The sequence below is a fragment of the Indicator indicator genome, chromosome 2 (genome assembly GCF_027791375.1).
Source record: "Indicator indicator isolate 239-I01 chromosome 2, UM_Iind_1.1, whole genome shotgun sequence".
NCBI lineage: Eukaryota > Metazoa > Chordata > Aves > Piciformes > Indicatoridae > Indicator > Indicator indicator.
The window spans coordinates 56,679,494-56,703,236 of NC_072011.1; the positions used below are offsets into that span (position 1 = coordinate 56,679,494).

Genomic DNA, 23,743 nt, shown 5'->3' on the forward strand with positions numbered 1-23,743 from the left:
GACCCAGCATCTGGTAGATCACAGATCCTCATAGCTGACTGGGGATGATAAATTTTGATGTGCTATTTGACGTGTCAGGGCAGCAGTTCTTATCTCATGCTCTAAATTATCAAGGGGGGGGGAGAAAAAAAAGAGCCTCTCCATGACTATGTAATCCAGGCAATACACAATGACCATATGGGGTTTTGAGGGAATTTTGGTAGGAGCTGGAATGCTCACCTGTGTTAAGTGAGGGTAAAACACTGTTTTTCCTGCTTGGGTTCTGTATGTTAATGGTTTTATCTTCCTAAATGGAGAACTGTTATTTTTATCAAAGCAGTTATACTGTTTAGGTTAATCCTAACATAGCTCTCCTGATTTTTTAATGTACTTGCCATGCCATAAACAACAAAAAAAACCCTTCCAAAAATGCCTTAAATAGAGTTGGCTTGGGATTAATCTTTTATGCGTGTTAACTGGGAAAAAAATCATCTTGTTATGTCATTCTAAAATTGCAAAGGCATTTTTTAATTTTAGAATCTAAATTGTCAGTTATAAATAAGGATAATTTTCTTAGTTTTGTGCAGTATATCACTTTGTTGATGCTGTTGGCAAATTTTTGCACTTCCAGAATGCTTAGCATTTAGCTCAGTGACGTAAGTATCACATGTGAATTCCTATAATTGCTTTTAGATAAATTCGACAGATAGATAGCTTCCTCACAAGCTTGAAATAGAGCAAAAAATGTACTCCTTTTAAGGGAATGGAACGTAGTTGGATTCTGATGACTTCCAAGATGCAGTATGAAGATGGAGGAAGGCAATTCATAAGGTTTTGACAGTGCATAGAGCAATCCACTCAGTTTCTTTGTTTTATATACATGGGATGCAACTATAAATGTACTACAATATCCTCCATTCCAGTACTGCAGCTACAGTCACAGATTATTCCCTTCAGCTTGGTATGATTTACCTGCTTCACACTGAATGGTTTTTATGTTCCTCATCAATAAATTAGCTCACCCATTGTAGTGGTAAATCTTTCTTTAAGGTGAACTACTACGAGAGACAACAAATATTCAAGCATGCAGCATTGTGTGGCACTGAATAATGTTTGCAGCTGACACAGCCCAAACTAAGAGTTTCTATGGAGTATTTTTCAGTTTATCATGGAAATCTATCCATTATCTATAGAAAGCTATCCATATCTATAGAAACTCTGGCCATCAGCACACAAATATGAATTCCATAACTTCCTCAGCACTCTTATTGGAAAATCTGCATAGAATTTACATTTTAAGGGCAAAGCAATCATTGTTAAGGTCTTCCCTACTTGCACTTTGGATGTTGAGAGAGCAAACATTAGTTAGGGAACACCAAGAGCTAATGGTGAGGTGAACCACAGCAGGCTGCACACAGATAGGCTCTGTGTGGCCTGCAGAAACATTGCAAATAGTGGAACCATGGTTGTGGCCCTGAGTTAAAATCATATATAGCATGCTGATTTTGGAACATTAAAAGATAAATAAACAATGAGACATTTACCTTCCACATCAAGGCACCTAGGTGGGCTATCTGACCAGATAAGGTTATACATGCACTCAAGGAACTCTGCCCCTTCTAGTTTATATCCAGGAAAGCATTGATAATACACCACTGTTCCTACAGGGAAGGAGGACTCGAACTCAGATATGTTAATGTAACTATGAGGAAGAACCAATGGCCTCAGGCAACCTGCAAATTAAGAAGAGGAAGGTATCTTTTATTATGAAGTGCTTATCTCGATCATCTTCACACATCTCAGTTATCATTCCTAACTCGAGGAGTACAATGTATTTTATCTTCTCTAGTATGAATGGCATGTCTGCATGATCTCCCTCAGACACATAATGCCTCATTATCCTGTTTCAAACCCTGTTATTGTTTAGCCCACACGCTTTGCTAGCGTGGGATTCGCTCTCAGCAAATGCAGGAAAGGTTTACTGAAAATGACAGTATCTTGTTTCACAAATATTGACTGGTTTAGCAGATGGCAATTTATTTGGAGGTGGAATCTTCAATAAATACAGATTATCATTTGTACAAACCATGAGTTTTATTCTTAAAATTGACAGGCATACAAGCCATCTTTAATACTAAAAGTGCTCTGGTGACCAAGTGCACATAACTGTAAAAGATTTGCAGACAAAAGTAATGATTTTGAAATTCCAGTTTGAGACAGTCTAAAGGGACATGACTTCCTATAAGCAGTCCCACGATAAACACTGAACAAGGTTTCAGATTAGGTTATCCAAAAGTTAAGGTTCCCTTTATCACCTGAAATTGTAAATGTAGTCAAGGGACTGTGTTCTATGTCTGGAATTACTTCTGAAGGATTTGTACCATGGAAGGTACTGAGTGGTGACAGCTAAATGGTCACCAGCCATGTTTGGTTCATAAAAGAGCAGTGAACTTAGTAGATGACACGACCCTATAACATGTCATTCATATACATTGAAAGACTGTTTTGAGCTGGCACCTAGGCAAGAGTTGGTACTAGAGAAAAAAAAAATCCTCATGGTTTTAGAAATGACTCTCTGGGTAATAATACCGTTGATTTTTAAATCTGCAGTAATGTGGAGGAAAGATGATTAGTATCAGGGAATTAAAAATAATGTTATAAAGTTATGAGTCTAATATGAGCTGCATCATGACAATCCATAAATAGGTCTCTTGCCACTACTAGGAATTTGTGAAGGGTGTTCATAAAAGTCTTGTAATTTTAAGCCTAAGGGGGAAACTAATACCAGTTTGAGAACTTCTTCTAAGATACTGTCATCTAAAAGAAAAACTCTTGCAGCTCTTCAGGTGGTTATTTCCTTGCAGTGGTCTTTTGGGGGAGAGGGATGAAAGCAAAAGAAAACAACAGAAAAAGCTTTTTACAGCACACTGTGCTTCCTGTCAATGCAATGGTTTTCACAGCTGTTTGCCTAACTGGTTATCTCCCTGCTCAAATAAAGCTCCAAGAATCCTATCTACTGGTACGACATGTACCCCTGGTTGTGTATACCCCACACACCAGTTCCTGCAAACTAAGCAGACACTGAGCAGCACAAAATAAGCAGCCTCCAGTGGGACAGAAAGAGCACAGACTGTCCTGAGCAAGACCAAGCTTACACTTCCCTGAACAGTATCAGGGAAAATTTTGTCTGCTGGCTCAAACTTTTAATGCTCATTGGGTTCCTTATAACGCAGGACAAAAATTTACTTGAATTTGCATGACAGCCAAGTATCTGTGAAAATCCCTAGGTCTCCAAACATCTCAGGCTTCTCAAAAACTTCACTTTTTGATGTTTTTTTGCTAAGTAATCAGATAATTTGAGATCAGTAGTTATCATTATTATCTCATGGCAAAAATAGTTCAAGGTTGGATTCTTATACGCTCCACAGTCCTTTCCCACTGCCCTGACAGACAAAAAGGCTTCTTAGTGTCATGAGACTCCCCTGCCTGTTGTAATCAAAGGGCCATAGAAATGTAACTGACAGCCAACCTAGTGCAAGTAGACAAGTGCCTTTGACATTATTAGTCCTTAATACAGCAAAAACAAAATTCTGAAGGAAATTTTGGAATAGGTTTAAAGAATTGGGCAAAATGTGGCAGATATTTGAATCTGAATTGCCTATTCTCTACCTGTGTGATAGGTGCAGCACTTGGCTCTTGTGCAACTGATTTCTTAGCTTTTATTAGCACTGCTTTTCTTTTGGAAAAAGAGCTGCAGCTGTAGATTGCGTTTCCTAGTTAGGATTGTGTTTCCTACAGCAAGAGAAGAAAGTAACAAGCCAAGGGGTACTTGGGGTACTTCTGCTTCCCCAGTTAATACTGGCTGTCATAAAATTTCCACCTGGATCTTTAGCAAATACAGTACCTGCAATTTAATCTTTTAAGTGTTCATCTCACCTAACTGCAAAAGTCTTAATCTGCTTCCAAGATCAAACTTGATGGGGCCCTGAGCAACCTGCTCTAGTTGGAGATTTCCCCATTTGCCATGGGGGGGTTTGGACAGGATGACCTTTGAGGGTCCCTTCAAACCCCATGCACACTGTGATACCCTAATTACTTCTGAGGTACACCCACTCTCAAAAATGGGCTGTATACTTCAAACTGCCACACAGGATGCCATTGCTGATAAAACACCCCAGAACTAGTGCCCACTTTGTTATGGGTTTCTGAGAATTCCCCTCTTCTGTTTAGCCTGCTCAGATACAATGTGTGTGTCTAAAACACTGAGCTAACCCTTCTAACGTGCCTAAATTTCTACATGTCTGTACCATACTCTAAGACAAGACCTTGAGGGACAGTTTGGTGTGCCCCAGACTGAGGGTTTTAACTATGAGGACCCATATGAACTAAGTTCCAGCCATTTCTGGGTCTGGTGCCCCTTGATCTCATCAGTGTACAGTGGAAACACCCTGACTTACACATCTCACCCTGTCACTGTCACTCCCAAGAGTGTCCTAGCTCCCCTGCCTGCCTGCCCCAATGCTGACAGTGTAGTCAAGTACCTACAGAGAACTTTCAGCTTTAGGACATGACAGATGCATTTGAGGAAAGTTGATACTAACCCAATCTTCTCCTTAGCACAGACAGTTAAGATCTCACGATGCTGTTCAGCTGGTCAAACTTGTTACCTAGATATGAGCTGGTTAAAACCAATCCAATGGTACTAACACAGGCACGTTAGAAATTCAAAGATAACAGCACCCCAGGGTAATTGAATTTCACTTCACTAAACTAGCTTACCCTCAGTCATTCCTCACAGTCTGAGTGAAACTGGGATCCCATGCTGCTACTACTATTAGTTCTACAACTAGTGGCTTTTCTGGCTAAAACCATTCCTGTGCACACCCTGAATGTTCAGTCAATAACTATGGGTTTAATGGACTGTGAACCTGATCAACAGCTCTGCTGGAAACTCTGAGAGACTAGCTTCTCTGCTCTACCCCTGCCCACTGCACAAGGCAAAGAAAGTTAAATGACAGTTAGAAGTTTAAACCCTTCCAGAAATTAACTGCTGCCAGTTGCTCATCAGATCTTTTGCTGAACTTCTGACTGATTTAACCCTGATTTTTTTGGAAAAATTTAATTCATCTGTGTCAGATTTTAGCCTAGCAAACAAAAAAGCAATATTCAATATTTAAAGTAACATTTTAAGCATGGGTAGGTTCAGAAAGTGGGATCTTCTTTCCTGCAGTGAGCAACTGGGAAGAGAAATCAAAGACAATCTTAACAGCAGCACTATTCAAATACTGTACAGATCACTAACATTCTCACAACGGTGGAAAAAGATTGGCAAACTACCACAAGGTGCATGAGCTATAAAAACAGGACGTGCTGGTGTACTAAACCTTGACAAATGGGCAGATTATCCCATGTTCCATCGTCTTGACATATTGAAACCATGTTGTCTAAGTCAGGGTAACGGATCTGGAATCCTTCATGACAGCTGATTATTAACTTATCGCCAGTCCTGTATGTCTTGTTATGAATCTCTGCATCTTCAACATGTGGAACAAGGCAATCTGTGACTTCATGAAAACAAACAAACAAAAAATAGTAACTTAATTTAAAAAAACAAAAACAAACCCCCAAAACATGGCTAACTATTCAATAATCAAGCTCTTAAGCAAAAATTATCAGGTAATGTACGTGCTCTCCTTAAACCATTTGGAAAATACATGCATTTCAGCAAGTATGTCCTTCCTCTAGCTAACCATCAAACAAAGTTTACAGCACTTTAATAGAAGCTGATGTTCTACAATCATGGATCATCCCCCCAGTTTTATAAACAAACAAAACTAAGGGTGTTTAGGAAGACCGGGTTTAATTTTGTCCTTCCATTCAAATTACACCACACAGTCTGACTATCCCAAAGTCCCATCTGAAGGCAGACTCTTTGACAGCACTAAGGACAGGACAAAAGAAAAGATAAAGTACAGATATGACATGAGGAACACATTAAAAAGCCTGCAGTTTTAGCAGAGAGACAGATGAAAATCAGATGTATTTGCAAGGGTTTATCCAGCTCTTTTCCACAGAGTTTGTAATGATAATGTCTTTGCTTTAATTGAGAATTTCTTCACTTTAATCTTGTTGATTCTGTTTTAAATCAGAGAAAATTATGTGTCTGAATCCATATGGCTTTAGAGGGTGTGATTTTTAAGGCCTGAGTGCTTGTAGAAGACTCTCAGCAGGGGAAATGGCTGCAAACGTCTGGTGATATACAAGCATAGGCTCTGTTACCTGACTGTGATAGATGTATTAGAAAGTCTTCTATTTCACTGTATAAACCAGTGCCAAAGACACCAAAATATAAAACAACCCCCAGAAGACTGAAAAATGAAAGATGTGGAAAGTAGGAGGAAAGGGTGAGGCAGGGTAAAAATCCCTCTGCTAATACTGAATAATTAAGAGACCAGCCAAGAATATATGAAGGAATAGTTCAGGTGACTCAAAGTTCATTCTCCTCATAATGCAAAGTGAAATTAAAAAGAAGAGAGGAAAAGATTAAATATTGGGAAAATACAATAAAAAATATCTCTTTGTCTGCCAGCAGTCAATCCATGACAGAGATGATAATAAAATGTAAGCCTGTTTTATGCCATTTGCTGGGTATTTTTCCAACACAAGAGACAGTTATCTGCATTTTAAAATGCAATATTTTTCAAAAAAGAAGCTTCAGAATTCCCTTGAGATTTCTGCCATTTTCATGGGTAATTGTCTCTAAAGAGGAAGAAGCATCTCTGAATTTGTATTTAGCAATTAGCTGACAGCATGCACAGAGTAAAGTGGTAGCAACAGCTGGCTTGTTTGCATAAAAGTACAACTAGGAGGAAGATAAACTATCATTCGGCATAGCACACGCAAACTACTAACAGCAAGTGCATTTCATAACGTATTTATTTATTTAGGCAGGCTAGAGGATCTATTATTCCAAGACTCCATCACTAAATCTTATTAATATGAAGAGTGTTGCTTCCCCAGTTAAAACATTTTTCCCTTTGTACCTTCCTATTATAGAGATGTTTTCTAAAAGACATGGTAATTGGGATTGATACTTCTAGTATGGGTTCTGAAGACATTTTTAGTCAGGCACTGACAGGCACTCAGAACCTGCAGCAAGACATTCTACCAGAATGTATTCATTTATAATTGCCCAAGACTGAGAGGATGTGTACTCCAACAGAAGGTTGTAAAATGCACTGGGCTGAGGCTGCAGACATCACCTTCAAAGACTGCAGTTTTCTCTCTTTGGCAAGTTAATCAGCAGAGGAGTCAGGAGAGGATACCCCATAAGAAATGTCTGATGTTAAGCCTTGAATGTTGTCATGAAGAGATTGCTCTGGGCATCCTGGAGGATGGGATGAGATAGATGGGGATCCTGCTCCGGGGCCGTGCACGAGGAGATCAGAGATGGATGCCAGAAGATAATGTCAATGAACAGCTCACTCTCTTGGCATAACAGCTTTCTGTTGCTATACAAATGAAAGAGGTGTATGCACATACACAGCAGTGAAAGTTGAGATTTCGCATTCAAAGCAAGGGAAATTGATTCTGTAACAATGACCTATTACAGCAACTTCACCCCCCTTATTCCAAGTAATAGCTACAGATCGAATCGTTTTAATCGTCTAGATGGTGGCAGAGAACAGTGATAAGTTGCTCACTGTATCATCCTTTGCCTGAGACATCCTAGCTGACTTTGATAACAGGGTCTATTACAAGCCCCAGATAAATGTGAGACCAATAGAGCACAATATTACATCTCTTTTTCCTGATGCCTTGCAAGGAAACACTTCCCCACTGGCTGAATTTGTATTGTTTAGCACTTAGGCATAAATTGCAGCAGCCACCTTACTGCAGACAACTGGATTAGCTGGCATGAATTCTACTTGGAAAAGCTGTGAGTAAGTGACTGGATTTAAAATGTCCTGTCCTAGAAAATAAACTGCTTTATTCTAAGTATTTTGCAGCAAATCCATGGTAGATGCTAAACCATTTAAGGGAATACAGGATCTTTAACCAGCACTGAACAGCACTGGGTATAACTTACACTCTTTCCTGGCAGTTTTATGTGATCTCCTTATGTCCACCATGTGAGTATTAAAATGGGTCAGCCAAAAGAATGTTCTTATTAGGAATACATTTCTTATCTTGCAAAGACACAAAGAGATGGGGTGCAGCCAGCAGGCCCAACAGCCTGCCAGGTGCAAGGGCTCATCTTGACCTCTATAACTCTTGCTCTCTGCAACTACCTGAAAGAAGATGTTGGCCTCTTCCCTCAAGTAACCAATGACAGGACAAGAAGTAATGGCCTCAGGCTTTGCCCAGGGAAGCTTAGGTTGGATAACACTGAAAAGAGTGATCAGGCATTGGAACAGGCTGCCCAGGGAGGTGGTGGAGTCACCATCCCTGGAGGTGCCCAAGAAGTGTGTAGATGTGGTGCTTCAGGACATGGTTTAGTGGTCATGGTAGTTGGGTATGCTTGGATTCAATGATCTTAAAGTCTTTTCCAGCCTTAATGATTTTATGATTCTGACCTAACTCATGACGATGCAGCTTCAAGAGGAGACTGGATGAGGCACTTAGTGCCATGGTCTAGTTGACTGCTTAGGGCTGGGTGATTGGTTGGACTAGATGATCTTGGAGGTCTCTTCCAACCTGGTTGATTCTATGATTCTATGATTCTGTATATTAGGAGCTCTTGGCTTTAGCAAACCAGGGGTGTTCCCTATCACAAGAAGACTGATCTGAAAATTTGTTAAGCACTGTAGTTATAGGGCTTTATGGGCAAAGTACACACCTTCTCTCAAAACTTGTTTTTCCAGCCCATAGGGAAGGAGGACCACTGTCTTTCCTCACAAGAGTACCTGGATAATAAAAGCAATTCAGAAGGAAGGCATGACCTGGACACTATGGGCATAGCTACACCAGCCATGGGTAGCAGCTGCCTTGTCATGTCTGACGTCTAGGCAGGGGAACTTTTATCCTCCAAAAATTGTCCCTGGTCCACACTAACGTGGAAGGTGCTTGTAGGAATTGCTTGGGGATCACTACTTGACATTGGTCAAAACTGTGAGGGACCTTTCTAACACTGTAACAATATGGGCAGCTGCAGAGCAGTGCCCTGGCCCGGGCTCTGTCAGGTTTGTTTGCTGATCTGTATGTAAACTCAAGTGCAGAGGTCCAGTGCTTTTATGTATCTTACTGTGTAGCAAACTGTTGAATTTGCCTCAACCACATCTACCCACAACACTGGCAGGCTGGAACAGAGAGGAACAGCAAGGAAACATGAAAAGAACATCATGAAGAATGGGTTAAATGAAAGGGCAGCTCACCTGGACCTTGCCCTCTTAAAAGCAAACATTTAAGATCAGTATTGTCTGGTTTCTTTTACTAGAGCTAAATCCATAGCACTGTGTTAGTAGGATAGTTCTGTGAATGGCAAGCACTATTTCAGTGCATATTAAATAACATTTTCTTTATTGTCTTTGATTGTATTATAACAGTTCACAAAGACATCACTCAACAGCTGTGGCCATCATGCTGAGCGCAGGTTAAAAACATCATGGATGATGTGCTTGTAACCAGGCTTAAGAATCAGCAATGGGCAGGAGAGATAAAAGATGAAGAAATAAAAATACCTCAGTCATCTCAGATCCAGGGACAAAGGCAAAGAGAAATGAGGGCTAAATGTCCTACAGGAAACTTGTAGCCAAACTTTGTACTAGTCCACTACTTTCACTGCAGGTTCATCATCCCTGTCAGTGGCAGAACGAGGCACTAAAGACATCATGAAGTTGTCTGTCTGTAGAAGCACTGGGAGAAAAGGGCACGGTTCTTCACTTGGTTGCCATCTCCATGCAGACTGTAAATTTAGATTCAATCTCATAGGAAAGAGGTAGCATTTGTTCCAACTAGGGCAACAGACTCAGCAGCCACATTATCACAGTGGGAGAAGATTAGATTAAAGTGTGAACAACATGACATATTGCTCTTCAAGAGTAAATACAAGATTCAGCCTTAGAGCTTTGGTATTTATATGCATAACTGTTAAAATTGATGTAAGTTCCAGTCACAACATGCTGTAGATCAACACGAGACTGTAACTCTAAGCACACAGATTTTTGACAGGGCATTCATTGGGCACCTAGTCATGCAACTTTGCTCTCATACTGACACTTAAAACCTCCTGCCTCTTAACAAGAAATGACAGACCTATAAAATCAAATTGATTGGATGAAGAGCTCCAGGCACATGTATTAGTTTTAAAATCAATTACGTTCTGAAACAGGTTGCTTTACTTCCTTAGGTAAATAGCATTCGTTTGTGATTAGAGATCATTCTAGTAAACACATAATGACAATTAAACATGCATAACACACAGAGATAAAATTGTATTTCATCATCCTTAGTTGAATCCAAGCTCCTGAGATTAACTTAAAATGAACTTCAAAGTGCTGAGTGTTTTTACTATTCAGGCTGGCTATACCTGACATCTGCACAGCCTGGGATGAGAGGTGTGTACAGCATACATAGCACACTTGGCAGTCTGCCCCTGCCTTAAATGGCTAAATGCAATATAAAGTTTATTTGGCTGTGTGATGGCTAACGATGGATGGTTAAACACAACTTGGCACTTCTCCAGTAGTTGCCACAAATTTAAAATGTCTTTTTATATATCATTACAGAATTTCTGCAACGAGGACTTTTATGTATGCCATTAGACAGCTGAGAATGGCAAATTCTGTTATAATTCCTCCTTAACTGTTCTCCAGATGTGCCAGGTTCCTATACAGCCCACCTCCCTGTCACGTTGCTCTCTCATGAAGGTCACAAAGATGATCAGAGGACTGGAGCACCTCCCCTATGGGAGGTGCAAAAGTTGGGGCTGTTCAGCCTGGAGAAGAGAAGACTCCAGCAAGACTTTATAGCAGCCTTCCAGTACCTGAAGGGGACCTGCAGGAAAGCTGGGGAGGGAAGTTTTACAAGGGCTTGTGGTGATAGGGTGAAGGGAATGGATGGAAGCTGGAAGAGGGCAGATTTAGACTGACTATCAGGAAAAAATTCTTTACAGTAAGGGTCCTGAGACACTGGAACAGGTTGCTCAGGGAGGTTGTGGATACCCCCTCCTCGGAGGTGTTCAAGGCCAAGTTGGACAGGGCCTTGAGCAACCTGATCTAGTGAAAACTGTCCCTGGCCAAAGCAGGGGTGGGTGAGACTAGATGATCTTTCCAAGCCAAACCATTCTGTGATTCTATGATTCTTCTCCCAATACACAAAATGGTGTCTCTAAAAAGCACATAGACAAATACTTAGTTCTCATGGATTGCCATTGAACCTTTGGTTCCTATTTCTTCTGGATCAGTGGTTGTATTGTATGTTGGAAAGAAGGTTCTGTCATCTATTTTTTTTTTTTTTTTTTGCTTCCCATTGGTAAACCCTAGGAGGGTTTTAATAATACCTGAGGTATTATTACACAGTTAGTCAGGAAAAGACTTAAGCACTTGCTTCATTAAATCAGAGTCCTACTCTTCAGTCCTAATAATAAAAAGCATATTTTGGTGTATGCCTAATTTTGAGCACAGAACTTTAACAAGACTAATCACATAATTACAGTTATGCTGGAGCTTAAGTGCTTTGCTTGATCAGAGCATTGGCTAGCAATCCTTTTTAAGTGTTCTGTGCTGTAAAGTAATGATTATCTCTTAAGCCACTGTTATCACACCATCCATCTCATTCTCATCTTCCCATTTCTTTCTCTTTTGAAAACACCTGGCTTGAGAATTGATGACACTGACATCAGCAGCAGGTTGGCTGTTGATGGCATTGTGACCTACTGGTTACTGCCTCCACAGATTTCCACTGGACTGGGGGGCCTGGGAAGAGGTTTGTAATATTCAGCAAAATATGGCAATGCTAATTTTGACAGCTGCAGTGGATGATACAGGCACTGTTTCAAAGATGCTTATCAAAATTCCTAGAAGCTACCTGTAGAAGTTAAGTGTTGTAGGTTAAGGATTAAATGTAAAACCTCAGAGATAAAAGTCCTCCAGGGGACTAGAAAATCCCAAGAGGGAGGCACACACAGGTAATTTGTTTATTCTATTCCCTTTTCCTGTATCTCCCTATATAAGGAGCAGACTTTCTGGTCAGCTCTCTCTCTCACACACAGAACCATGGAATTAATGAGGCTGGAAAAGGCCTCTGAGATCATCAAGTCCAGCCTATGACCTAACACCACGACATCAGCTAAACCCTGCCACCAAGTGCCACATCCAATCTTTTCTAAGAGACCTCCAGTGATGGCAATTCCACCACCTCCCTGGGCAGTCCATTCCAGCTCTCTCTCTCTCTCTCCAGACTTGTGGCTTTTGCTTTTGCCTGCAGTGTGGGGGAGGTTTGGCTGGCTGGAGAATATTCTTTGCTGTGTCATTGAGACCTATCTCAGGGCTTAATCGAGACCTAGCAGAGGCTTAGCTGAGGCCTAATTGGAGCCTAGCTTGGGGAAGGCTGAGCAGGGCCGATTCTGAATGTACCTATATCCTTTTACTTTGGTGCCTTTTGTATTTTGTTTGCTTTTGTAAATAGAATTTCTATTTAACCTCCAATTCTGTGCAAGTGTTTTTACTTACCCCTTTGGGGTAAAATGCATTCTGTCCTCAATCCCGAGCCGTTTCAGCTCAAACCAAGACATCAAGAAAACAGTTTTCCCAAGCATTATAGCTTTTTCTTGCAGGTCAAATGCCCAGGTTAGACAAAGGTGCTGTCATTCTACAAGTGTTTTTCTCTTAAATAACCATGAGATGAGAGACGGGGGCATTTATGAAAGGTGGCTGTAACAGGAGAGGGCATGATTTGCAAACATACTTTATTTTTAAAGGCATCAGGTTGTTTCTTTGAGGCAGACCCATGCCACAATTATGACCAGGTGTTATTGGGCCCCATTGCCCTTACATTGTACACATCAGCTGTCATTTCAATGCATACCATGAGACAGCTCACAACTGGGCCCCTTGCAGCTCTGTAGCCTGTGGCCTCACATGTCCAGGAGTCCGTATTTTACAAAGACCTCTCCTGCCAACAGGGCAGCTACCTAGAAGACTATGGACTAGTTTCCAGTTGTTTCTGGCTACTCTCTCCAGTATCCCACGCAACGCTTTTACACAGACCACTGTTTAGGGTTGTTCCCTCACATGTATGTCCTGAGTGTGGTCCTCCCAGTCCTTGCTTGCTCTTGTTGTGACATCTAACTTCATGCCCTGCTGTCTTGGCACAGGATTCTAATGCCCACCCACTCGTCAGCTCAAACAAGTATCTGTAGTTTTTACACATGCTGAGTGATGCATGAGCCTATGTGCCAAGTGGTTAAGACCCACATAAGTCTTCAGCTACTTTTGAATGAAGATCATATATTTATCTGATTTTAAATGATGGAAGGTGTCTTGAAAGAATTTATATTGCTCTACCTTGAAGACAATAATGAAGTGGTGAATGACTTCAGTGGAGAAGTGACAAGACTAAAATGTACATGCTTGGTTTGGCTAACACCTTTCATGTCTGTTGATTTTGACAGCTCTGTTGACCAAAAATGAATTAACACAAAAACAAGGGACGTCTTTAGTATGCTTGATGAAATAAATCGTGCTGCCTGAATGTATTCTGACCAAAATTTGCACTTATGGTATATGCAATCTGATCTAGGTGCAATCTAGCAGGGGGGTTGAACTGGGTGATCTCCAGAGGTCCCTTCCAACACACACCATTCTGTGATTCTGTCTGATTCTATGATATTCAGATTAATCCTGCCTCTATCTAACTCCTAGAAGATGAGAGCAATTTAATATCCTAATTATTTAAAACCAAATACAATTTAAAAAATGCAATATAATAGAAACTGATTTATGCCATTATAGACTGAATTATCTCAAAGCAAACTTCTGCTGTGGCTTTAAACTCATGCAGTCCATGCATATTTGATTTTCCTACTTGAACCATGCACACGTCATCAAATATAATTATTTAAAACTACTGATTAACAGAAGAAGAAGCATTGGAAATTCCTTATATTTTCCTAGTAAAATACTGTAGAAAGGAGTATTAAGGAGGCAATTTGAATACATAGTTACAAATAGTTTACATATACTATAAGTTGGGTTTTTTTTCTCTCTCCATCAATTTGTAACTAGTTAAAAGGAGAAATATATTTATGTATATAATTTATGTATATATATAATTAAATATATTTATGTATATAATTTATGTATATATATAATTTATGTATATATATAATTTATGTATATTTTTTTTCAGATTTATGTCCCTTCCAACACAAGCATCCATGCATATACACAACCTCTCACAGTGTAAATTTAACTGACAAATGGGAATTATGGATGGGATGGACGGGAAACTAAAGCATGTGTCAAAAAAGACAGAGTGAAATGGACTCCAGTCTTTTGTGTTTTGTGCTGAGAAACACAGATGTGGTACATGGACAAGTGAGAAAAACCGACACTGGTGAAGTGCTTTAAGAAAACTGACTTACCTTCTTGTAGGCACACAGGTTTATCACTTGGTTTCCAGCTCAGAGAGCCATTAAAGTGTCTCACACAAAGTTTTTTTGAAGTACCATTAAGCCTGTATCCTTCTTGGCAATGAAACCGGACTACCACACTTTCAAAGAAAACACCTGCACTGGGCGTCTTGTATCCATGTTCAGGAGCTCCAGGATCAGCACAAGCATGTAAGTCATCAAACCCTATATCAAACAAAGATACAATCAAACTTTGTTCACTTACTCCTCATGCAGCTGCATTTGTGCTTTTTTGAGGTTTTCCCATTTGTTGTTTAATCTTCAGGGGGCCTCTTACCTTCCATTAATGTACCACGAGCAACCCTACTTGGGTACCAGGTATGCCAGAGATGGGACAGGACTAACATTCAGCTACAGCAGAAATACTCAGGTGACAGAAATACTCTGATCTTGTTGTGCAGCTGCTGAGGAAGTCAACCATACTCCTCAGCAGCTGACCTGGATAAAAATAAAGCACTTGACCCAACCTACCAGTGGGGATTGTGCAGTAATGTATCTGTAATTACTCTTGGGGACTATGGGATTTTGGAGGTCTGCTGCAGTCACTGGAAAAAATAATAATGTGTGAGAAGCAGAGAGGAAGAGGAAATAAAGAAAAGGGTATGAAACCTATCTGCCATACAAAGACAAAATAACTAAACCAGAAGATGAGATTCTGCAGTTCTATTAGGTGCCAGGAGATTTCAAGCTGGGAGGGATCTGTACCACAGGGAAAAGGGACACTGTTGTGGCAGTTTAGGCTGGGTGGCCCCTGCCACTGCTGCATGAGATACACCTCTGGTGTCCTGGGTGCCCACCCAGAGGGGTGGACACAGGAAATGGCGTATTTCTACCCATAAATCCTGCACCCTATAAGGCCATCTGCAAAGTCATTCTCTTCCTCTTTCTTCCCTCTGCTCCCCTGGGAGATGTCCTCTCTTATCGGGTAATGCCGGGGGAGTATCCTCAAGGCCTCTTAGGCCTGTCTAGGCCTAATGCCAGGAGGAGAATGGAGGAGGGGGGGGGGCAGTCTCAGACCTGGCCAGCCTGAGACTTGCCTAGCAGTAGGAGGGGGGGGGAAGGAAGAGCCCTGAGGGATTGGGTTTACCCTCAGGTGAGAGGAAGGGAGGACTGGGAAGCTTTTGGGAATTCTGTGAGGGGGTTCTGTATGCTTTAGGATGTTCTTTTCCACTATGCTTTGTAGTTTGTAGTTTTCTGTAGCTTCACCAATTAGTTTTTCCATTTAAACTTTTTCCATCACTCTTCAATCCGTTTGCGTGTGTCATTCTTTTGTCCCTTTCGGGGCAAGAGATGTTCTGGCTGGCCTCAAACCAGCACAACTGTCATGTTGGATGTATGTGAATCCCCTACCACACTGGCTTGGTAGCTCTACCAGATTTTTAAAAAGCTGATATGAGAGTGCTGTATGACTGCATTGATGCCAGAAGGGAGTTTGCACAGCCCTTTACTTCCACAATATAAACTGTAAAACAACAAACAAAACCCCAACAGTTGCAATCATAAAATGGGACTGTTTATTACTTTATCAAGCTAATTTCAATGTCATTTGCATAAACTGAAGCTTTTTTTTTTTTCCCTGCAAAGCAACAGAGGTTTAGTGCAGCACTGAACAAGTACTGCATACTGAAAGAGCAAACAGCTTTGCAACAGGAACAGCAGGAGGGCAATTAATGCCAGTGGGAGGGATGCCTGGAAAATTTGCAAATCATCGTACTGTAGCTTTAATGTTTTGATTTTTAAAGAATGGTATCAGGGAGCCCCAGCTACTTTCTGTGTGATAAGGATGAAGTGCTTCCATGGTACAGTCAGAGAGAAGGAAAATATTACAGTAGAAGACTTCTCAAAATAAATCTCCATTTCCTGAGGCCAAATCATTCCTTCCACCAAAGGGCTCAATGTGACACTGTGGCAGCCAAATGGAGAGAACTGAAGGTGGTAAAAGGCTCTTGCATTTGAACAATGAATTTCTCCCTTCAGTGCCCTGTCTGAAGGCTTGCCAGTGAAGAACAGAGGAAGCACACACCAAACCACAGTGCTGCATGCCCAATTGCCTGCCCCTGCTAGCAGAATAGGGAACACTATGGAGGTCACCAGAGAGGACTGCGTTTTCCTGGCTCCATACACAGCTGATTTTATGTGAGTCCAGATCACTGCTCTGAACTGCTCCACCAAGCTACAACTTCCAGAAGCTGACCTGATGGTCAGCACCCAGCCCAAACAGCTACACGCCGTGCATGCCAGAGGTAGCCATCACTAAACACCCAGCCTCTGCCCCTCTGCAGTGCTCCAATACTCAGGCCACTTCACCTAAGGCAATTGCACTAGCGTCCCCTCTCCTTGCACTGCTGAGTGTCCCCTCTTTGCACAAGAGCAGCAGGGCATCTGCTCTTATCATCTGCTCCTCCACCCAAGGAAGTCTTCTGTGAGAACTGAAGCGTCACTGCCGTAGCCAAGTCAAGCAAATCTCTGAATTTCACTCCTGCTCATCTGCTCACTCATCTCAAGATGTCCAGTGCAAATTGGCCAAGATGCTCTATCATCTGCCAACATGATGAACAAGGAGAAGTACAATCATTATGTTCATCGGATTACATATTGTAGGCAATACTTAGTAATAGAGAAGGGCTGTCCATTTTTACTGGAGATTCAAAAGAAGCTTCTTTATGCTTCAGGCAACAAATCCATATCCTTCAGTGAAGTCAGTGATGATCTTATTTATTTTCCATTAAGCCAGGAGATTACATGACATTTAGTTCAATTTTGTTACTTTGGTAATCTCAGAATTTGCAGTCAGGCAAGGAATATTATAACCCACCTTGGAATATGTGTCCTTTCTTACTAGCTGCATCAGGGAAAAGTACACAACTGCCTACTACTGTGCCTCTGCAACAACAGAAAAAAAAATGAAAGGTGCTGAGGTCACATACAATTTGCCTGTTAAGAAAAAAAAAAAAAAAGTAAGCCAAGGTCTTTTATCAGTTTTCATTAAGTCAAATATGCAAAGTTAGAGATTTTGGGATTGTCAGCACAAAACCCAACACAGAAGGCAAAATATTTTTGGGTTTTTTTACCAGTGCAGCCTCATTCTGTGACCCTACTGCCACTTTTCTGGTGACCTTTCACAAACATTTTCATTCCTCCTAGGGATTGTTTTGCAGTAAGTTGGTCTCTTAGGTTCTTTTTCTTGAGCACAGTTTGTGAACAGACAAATCTGTCCTCAAGGGAAATTCCCAAGAAGGAACTGGAACGCAAATGGAAAAATTTAATTATGCATCCTCTAGTTTCTACAAAAGCCAGTAGCCAGCTGTTATTCAGCTACTGAGTAAGAGATCACACAAGGAATCAGCACAGGATCACTGCTTCTATGCAGCTTCTCCATTGCTTGTTCCTGAAGCTAGGAAGAAGGAAAAGTCCCAGGGAATAGCCAGTTAGGAGGATTACACATGCAGTATGGCAGCTTCTCATGGCATGATCATGAAGGCAAAGCAAACAAAACCCCAGCTCCATCTTTTCTCTGCAGATATCTACAGTACCTATGGCCCAAATTATGGTCCTACCTTAGTAGGACCATAAGTAGAGCCAGTTGTACAGCAAGCTCCTTTTAGAAGATGTGTATGGTTCAGGCACAAAGCAGTGAAGCCAGTGCTCTGCCATCTCTTCCTGTGCTTTGGCTGAGAAGGAGGCAAGGACGCTTTCAAGGGAGGTATAGTGAAGCTGACCACAGCGCTGAGAGGGCACTGCAGGTGTTTTCACATGGTCTTCGCATTCTAGACAAGCCAGGAATTGCTCTGATTTTCTTCACAACAGTTTCTTCTCTCTTGCACAAGAGGTGTGCTGAGTATTTCAACAGTTATTGTAGTCAAGAGCTAAGTCTACCAGCCCTTTCCAATTTAAGTATAAAATGTCTAGTAACAGTATTCAAGACCAAAAATGCTGAAACACCTCTGAGAACTGGCATTTTCCTGTTGTCCTTAATGATAGTAGGCCTGGACCATTTACATAATAAAGTCTTTTCATGTGATCTCATCTCGTTAAGCTTCACCCTATCAAAAATGAGTAAATGCAGCTTGGTAAATTAGGTCTTTTTTTTTCTTGCAATCTTTAGTTTCTTTCCTTTTTTGAAGCTATGCACTTAAAAGCAGCTACTCAAAACATTTTTATAATGGCAGGAGTATTCTCATGTTAGAGATATGACATCTTTTGCTTTGGTCCCTTTAGAACCAGATAGAACCAGTCAAAACATTTTTCAGTCAAAGCCGCAAGATAAGACTTTGGAAAGAGCCACAAAAGTTACATAAATAGGAAAGAAAATAGCAGAAAGGTTATAACAGAAAGTGTTATCCTGCAGGAAAAGAGTGTGTCAGATAAGGCAAAAAAATAACTTAGAACTACAACAGATTTCGTTTCTTTCTAAAACCATTAATGAGTCTTTGGGAGAAAAGAAAGAAATCTTACTTTGACTACTGGATTTTTCTCATGGTTATGAAGAGGGAAGGGGGGAATCATCAGCACTTGCTAGTAAAAACTATACAACACAGTTGTGAAAGCAGTAAATTTTCATGTTACCCACATAATAAAAATTCTGTAAAGCCACCAGCCATCATCATAATCAATACTGCATCACTAGCAACAACTTTATGGGATGCTATTCTATGGCTTTAAATCTCTAAAGTAAAGACCACACAATTACTCCTGAAACTGAGAGTTCGATAACTGAAGGACTTTAATGTTTAGTCTTTAGTTGCAGACTTTCTGCATCATGGCACCTTTAAGGGATGTTGTTTATAAATATAATGAACAATGAAACCTTTTGATAAGGTTAGTGAGGCCATCCTCACCAGTAAAACATGCAGTTGATAAAGAATATCTTTTGGTTGTGATATTTAAGATATTTCTACTGTAGAAACAACAGGAGATCATCAGAAAATGTAAATGCTCTTATCCTGGATAAAAGCTAAACAGTTTATATGGGTTCCTATTTTACCTAAATTACTTGGAATTGTTAGTCAGATAAATATGATGACAAATTCATCAGAAGACGGAAAAATAAGCAATGTAAAATGAAACACTGTATTTCATTTAACCAGACTGCATTTCTAGAATTCTGTGTTATATGTTCTCTAATATATAGTGATTCATCTCATCCCCAATGAAAAGCTTGAAATACTGGAAGCCAGGGGAAAATTACATATTGGTGATGACAAGAAATCGTGATAGCCATGACTAAACTTCAGACATGCCTAAAGAAAGGCTGGAGGAAGAATCTTTCAGTTCTTCCTCTCATTCTCTGTTTCTCCACCTTTTTTCTCAGTTTCCTCTTTTGTTTTCCTAGTTTCCCTCTTCTATCACCTCCATATCTTACAGCTCCTTGTAAATTTATGGTGCTGGCAAGGTGATTTCTAATCTAGACTTGATGGACTTCTTTGCCTCTAAAGCTGCTATATAGCATTTGACTGACACACTGCTGATGCATGCTACTCAGAAATGGCTGCACTCATTCTTGAACACAGACATCACTCTCACTCCAATTTGTTACATCCTCACAGGGAAGGAAAAGTGGCATATAATGTGTAATAATATTAAAGATACAGAGCATTTTCAGTATTTTTCTTCGATACGATGGAGAATGGGCTTCTACAGCAACACCTGCATCTGGGGTCATTAAATCAGCAAGTCCTTTCTATCTCAGTCGGGGGTAGAGGCTTTGCAGCTTGTGGCAGGACCAGACTGCCAGCATGCACATTTCAGAAGGAGTCTGTAAACACTGCAGGAGCAGGTTATCTTAGGTCAGCTCTCAGTAAAAAAGTCACATTAGGCAGAACATAAAGCAGAAGGGCCAGAAATATAAACGTGCTGAGGGCTTGCTTGCCTCATACAAAAGAAAAGTAATTTTCTTCTCTTGAAGAGTTTCTGCCCCTTTTTTGCTGTGAAAGCCACACAGGCACAGCCTTTTGTGCCGTTGGCTGTTTATACCTGCTTGCTGTTGATGACGTTAATTGAACTATCCACATACCCCTGTAACAAGAAAAGGAAGGATGTGCTCCGATTAGCATCTAGCCTTGTCAGTGAAATGAAATTATAAACCTGTGATTTCATTAGTGAAATGTCTGCTAAAATCTAAACTCTCTTTAATCCCTTAAGGGTCACTAATACTTAAGCTTCCCTGAGACTTCAGCAGCTTTGTAAAACCCTGCCCTGTTTAAGATGTGAATCACAACCCCCCTTGCTATCCTTGCAGAACATACTCTCAACTCCCTGTGCTGATGAATATCCCTCCTCAGACAGCTAAGCCTTATCCAGGGCAGCCTAACAAGCCACTGAAAGAAAGGGAGAAGTTCAAATTACTTTGTAGGAGAAACAGAACAACAAGTAAGACCTCCAGGGGCTGGGTACTTTGCTTAAGCCACAAGCTGATCTATAAAATCAAGAACACCATTAAGCTTCATTCTTCTTCATATAACCCAAGAGTGTCATAGCAGAAAAGTAAGAAAATCACTGTGCAGTACTGTTCACGAGCACTAAAACCACCCATCTGCAATAAAAAACGAAAATGCAAGGCCTGCATAAAGGGCAACAGGCTCCAAGAGAGGCAGTGATCATTCAAAACACTGAAACACTGCCTCATTTGCAATTCCCTAGTTTTCTTATCTTTCCATTCCATTTCATATCCCCTTCTTCCCCATACTCCTTCACCCCAGTTCTTATCCCCGCACCACTCCCAACTAACTCACCACCTACCCCTGCACACTCTATCAAGACCTCCATGCTCCCAAATCTTGCCCACCACCATATTCACCACCTTCCTTTCTCCTCTTCTCAGTGCACTTAGAAAAGAGCTGTCACCCAGAGAAGCTCCTAAGAGCAATGGTCCTTGAGCACTTTTGTACTAAATCAAACTGACATCTCCCTAGAAAGCCTAAGGATTGGTGCTCCCCTCAGAGAGGACGCAGGGAACATGAGGAGCCGTGGGCAGGACAAAGTGCCCATGGAGGACGAAATGGGCCTTCCAGGAGCTTTGCTGAGGCTGCTTCTGCCTGGGAGCATCACCAGGGAGAAAGGAGGAAATGCTGTAGCGTCAGCAGGGCAGGTTCCAGGGCCCAGCATAGAAGATTTCAGATGTAATAACAGCATCTTTATTTCAGGGGTCGTGCCTCCAATTAGTTACTCCAATTACTGTTCAGCACTCAGTGATGACCACCTCAGCTGGTGCTTGACCAGTGTCACACAGCAGGGAACAAGCAGAATATTCTACCCATGGAGGCAATCACCATTTTTTAATTCTGAATGTGATCTTTGACATGGGATTCTTTTATTGCTTTGACATTGAGCTGATGCATGAGGAAAAACCACTTAAAAATTGCTGGAAAAGGAAGATGGTTTAGACTACAGTCAGCAGAGCACTCCAGTAAACACACGGCAAACTAGAAAGATGCATTTGTTTCTTCTCGAAAATGATTTCCTTCTAATTAACATCTTGAAGAGCACAGGCCTGCCCCTTTAATCATAACTTCTCACAATTAATATAGCTATGTCATCTCTGTAAAGAAGCCATTTCATTTCTAATGCAGGAAGCACTTGTTGCTTCCAGCCTTTTGTAACCCAACAAGTCTGACTGCATAATTTATGAACCTTATGAAATGTCATACGCTGCTGCATGATCCCCTCAACCTCCCAGCACTTAAAAAGGAAAACAAAAGGCACAAAGTAAATCTGCTAGTGGTTCTGCTGACAGAGCTCCTTTCTTCTGTGTTTTTATTACAGAAAGTTACCATGGCTATGCTGGGGTAGGATTCAGGGGCAATGAAAACTAATTTATCACACGAAAAAATTCCACAACCTCCTCCCAGTTCCCAAAGATTTTAACTGGATATTTAGTTTTCAAAGAAAGACGTTGAAAATGTCTTTGCATGCTGAAGACTAAACAGGCCAGGTCAGCATCAGGCAGAAATATCTAAAAACCTGAAGCCAAAGACTGTTCTGCTTTATAAAGTGAGTATTTTCTTCATTTCCATTTATTCATCTAGTTTAGTTTAACGCCTAGTTCTATTTAAACTGTGAACTCTACCATGAATTAAACACCATAAAGCTATGTTTTTCTTTTCTATTCTGTGTAAAAAGAAGCAGGTGAGAATGAATGACTGTTCAATTTCCTTGTTACAGGCAATATTTCACATTTCTAAGCTAACTTAAAATATAAAATGTACTTAAATTTATTTTATGCCTATTTTTATACTTAAGGCAATTTAAACTACTTTAAAATAGTTATTCTTTAAAATGCTAGTTCCACAAGTCTTACCTGAACCCTGAGTAACTCTGAATTCTAATAGCAGACAAATATACTTTGAGTTTTTGAAACACTTTAATTAAAAAAAAAATTGGAAATCAAACTGCATCTTTTACCATAATAAAAAGGGTGAAGTAAACACACATTAAGCTTTCTACATGCTTTAATAAAGGGAAAGATAGAATCCTAGAATATTTTTGGTTGGAAAAGGCCTCTAAGATCACCAACCTTAACCTAAGACCACCATGGCCATTAAACCCTGTCCTATACCTAAAAGATCCTCCTATTCCTTATGCTGTTAAGGCACTATAATAAAGATGATGTTTGCCAACATATACTTGTTGACTGGTGGCCCATAATAATCATCATAAAGAATTAAACATGCACAAATCCAAAATATAAAAACTTGATACATCATTTATGAGAATATTCCCTTTTTACTGATCTAAATGAATAAATGAGCTCATTACTTTTATTTAAATCAACCAAACCCACTTATATTTTTACCCTCCTATATAACATTTTATGTATCTTATGTCTAAGGATTTCATTAGAGTTGCAGTAGTGTCAATATGGAAATCCTGCCTTAGGTCACTAAACAGGATTAATAACAATCAGAAAGCTACTAATTTAAAAAAAAAAGTGTCAAATAAAATAAACCAAACAAAACTCTACTTCCACAATTTCAAGAATGTTATGGGCCTGCTGTGTTCTTAAAAAGCAGTATCCAAGTATTGTTGTTTATCTGTCTCATATTTTTAACACTCTGGGGAAAAAAAAATTAATTACTGTTACCATGTGTTAATTTAAACATTTTTAGTCTAGACAGGCATCCCTTAGGAAATACA

The 23,743-nt window shown here is 40.4% G+C and overlaps 1 protein-coding gene across 1 annotated transcript in view; it reads right to left on the reverse strand.

Annotated features, from left to right (window-relative positions):
* The window catches only part of SUSD4 (sushi domain containing 4), an 83,617-nt gene that overhangs the window by 17,788 nt on the left and 42,086 nt on the right, over positions 1–23,743 (reverse strand). The window contains exons 3-5 of the mRNA XM_054397241.1: positions 14,564–14,776; positions 5,364–5,543; positions 1,524–1,712 (exon numbers count right to left, since the gene is read on the reverse strand). Of these exons, the coding sequence (XP_054253216.1) occupies positions 1,524–1,712; positions 5,364–5,543; positions 14,564–14,776 (582 nt within the window). The remainder of the gene's footprint in view (positions 1–1,523; positions 1,713–5,363; positions 5,544–14,563; positions 14,777–23,743) is intronic.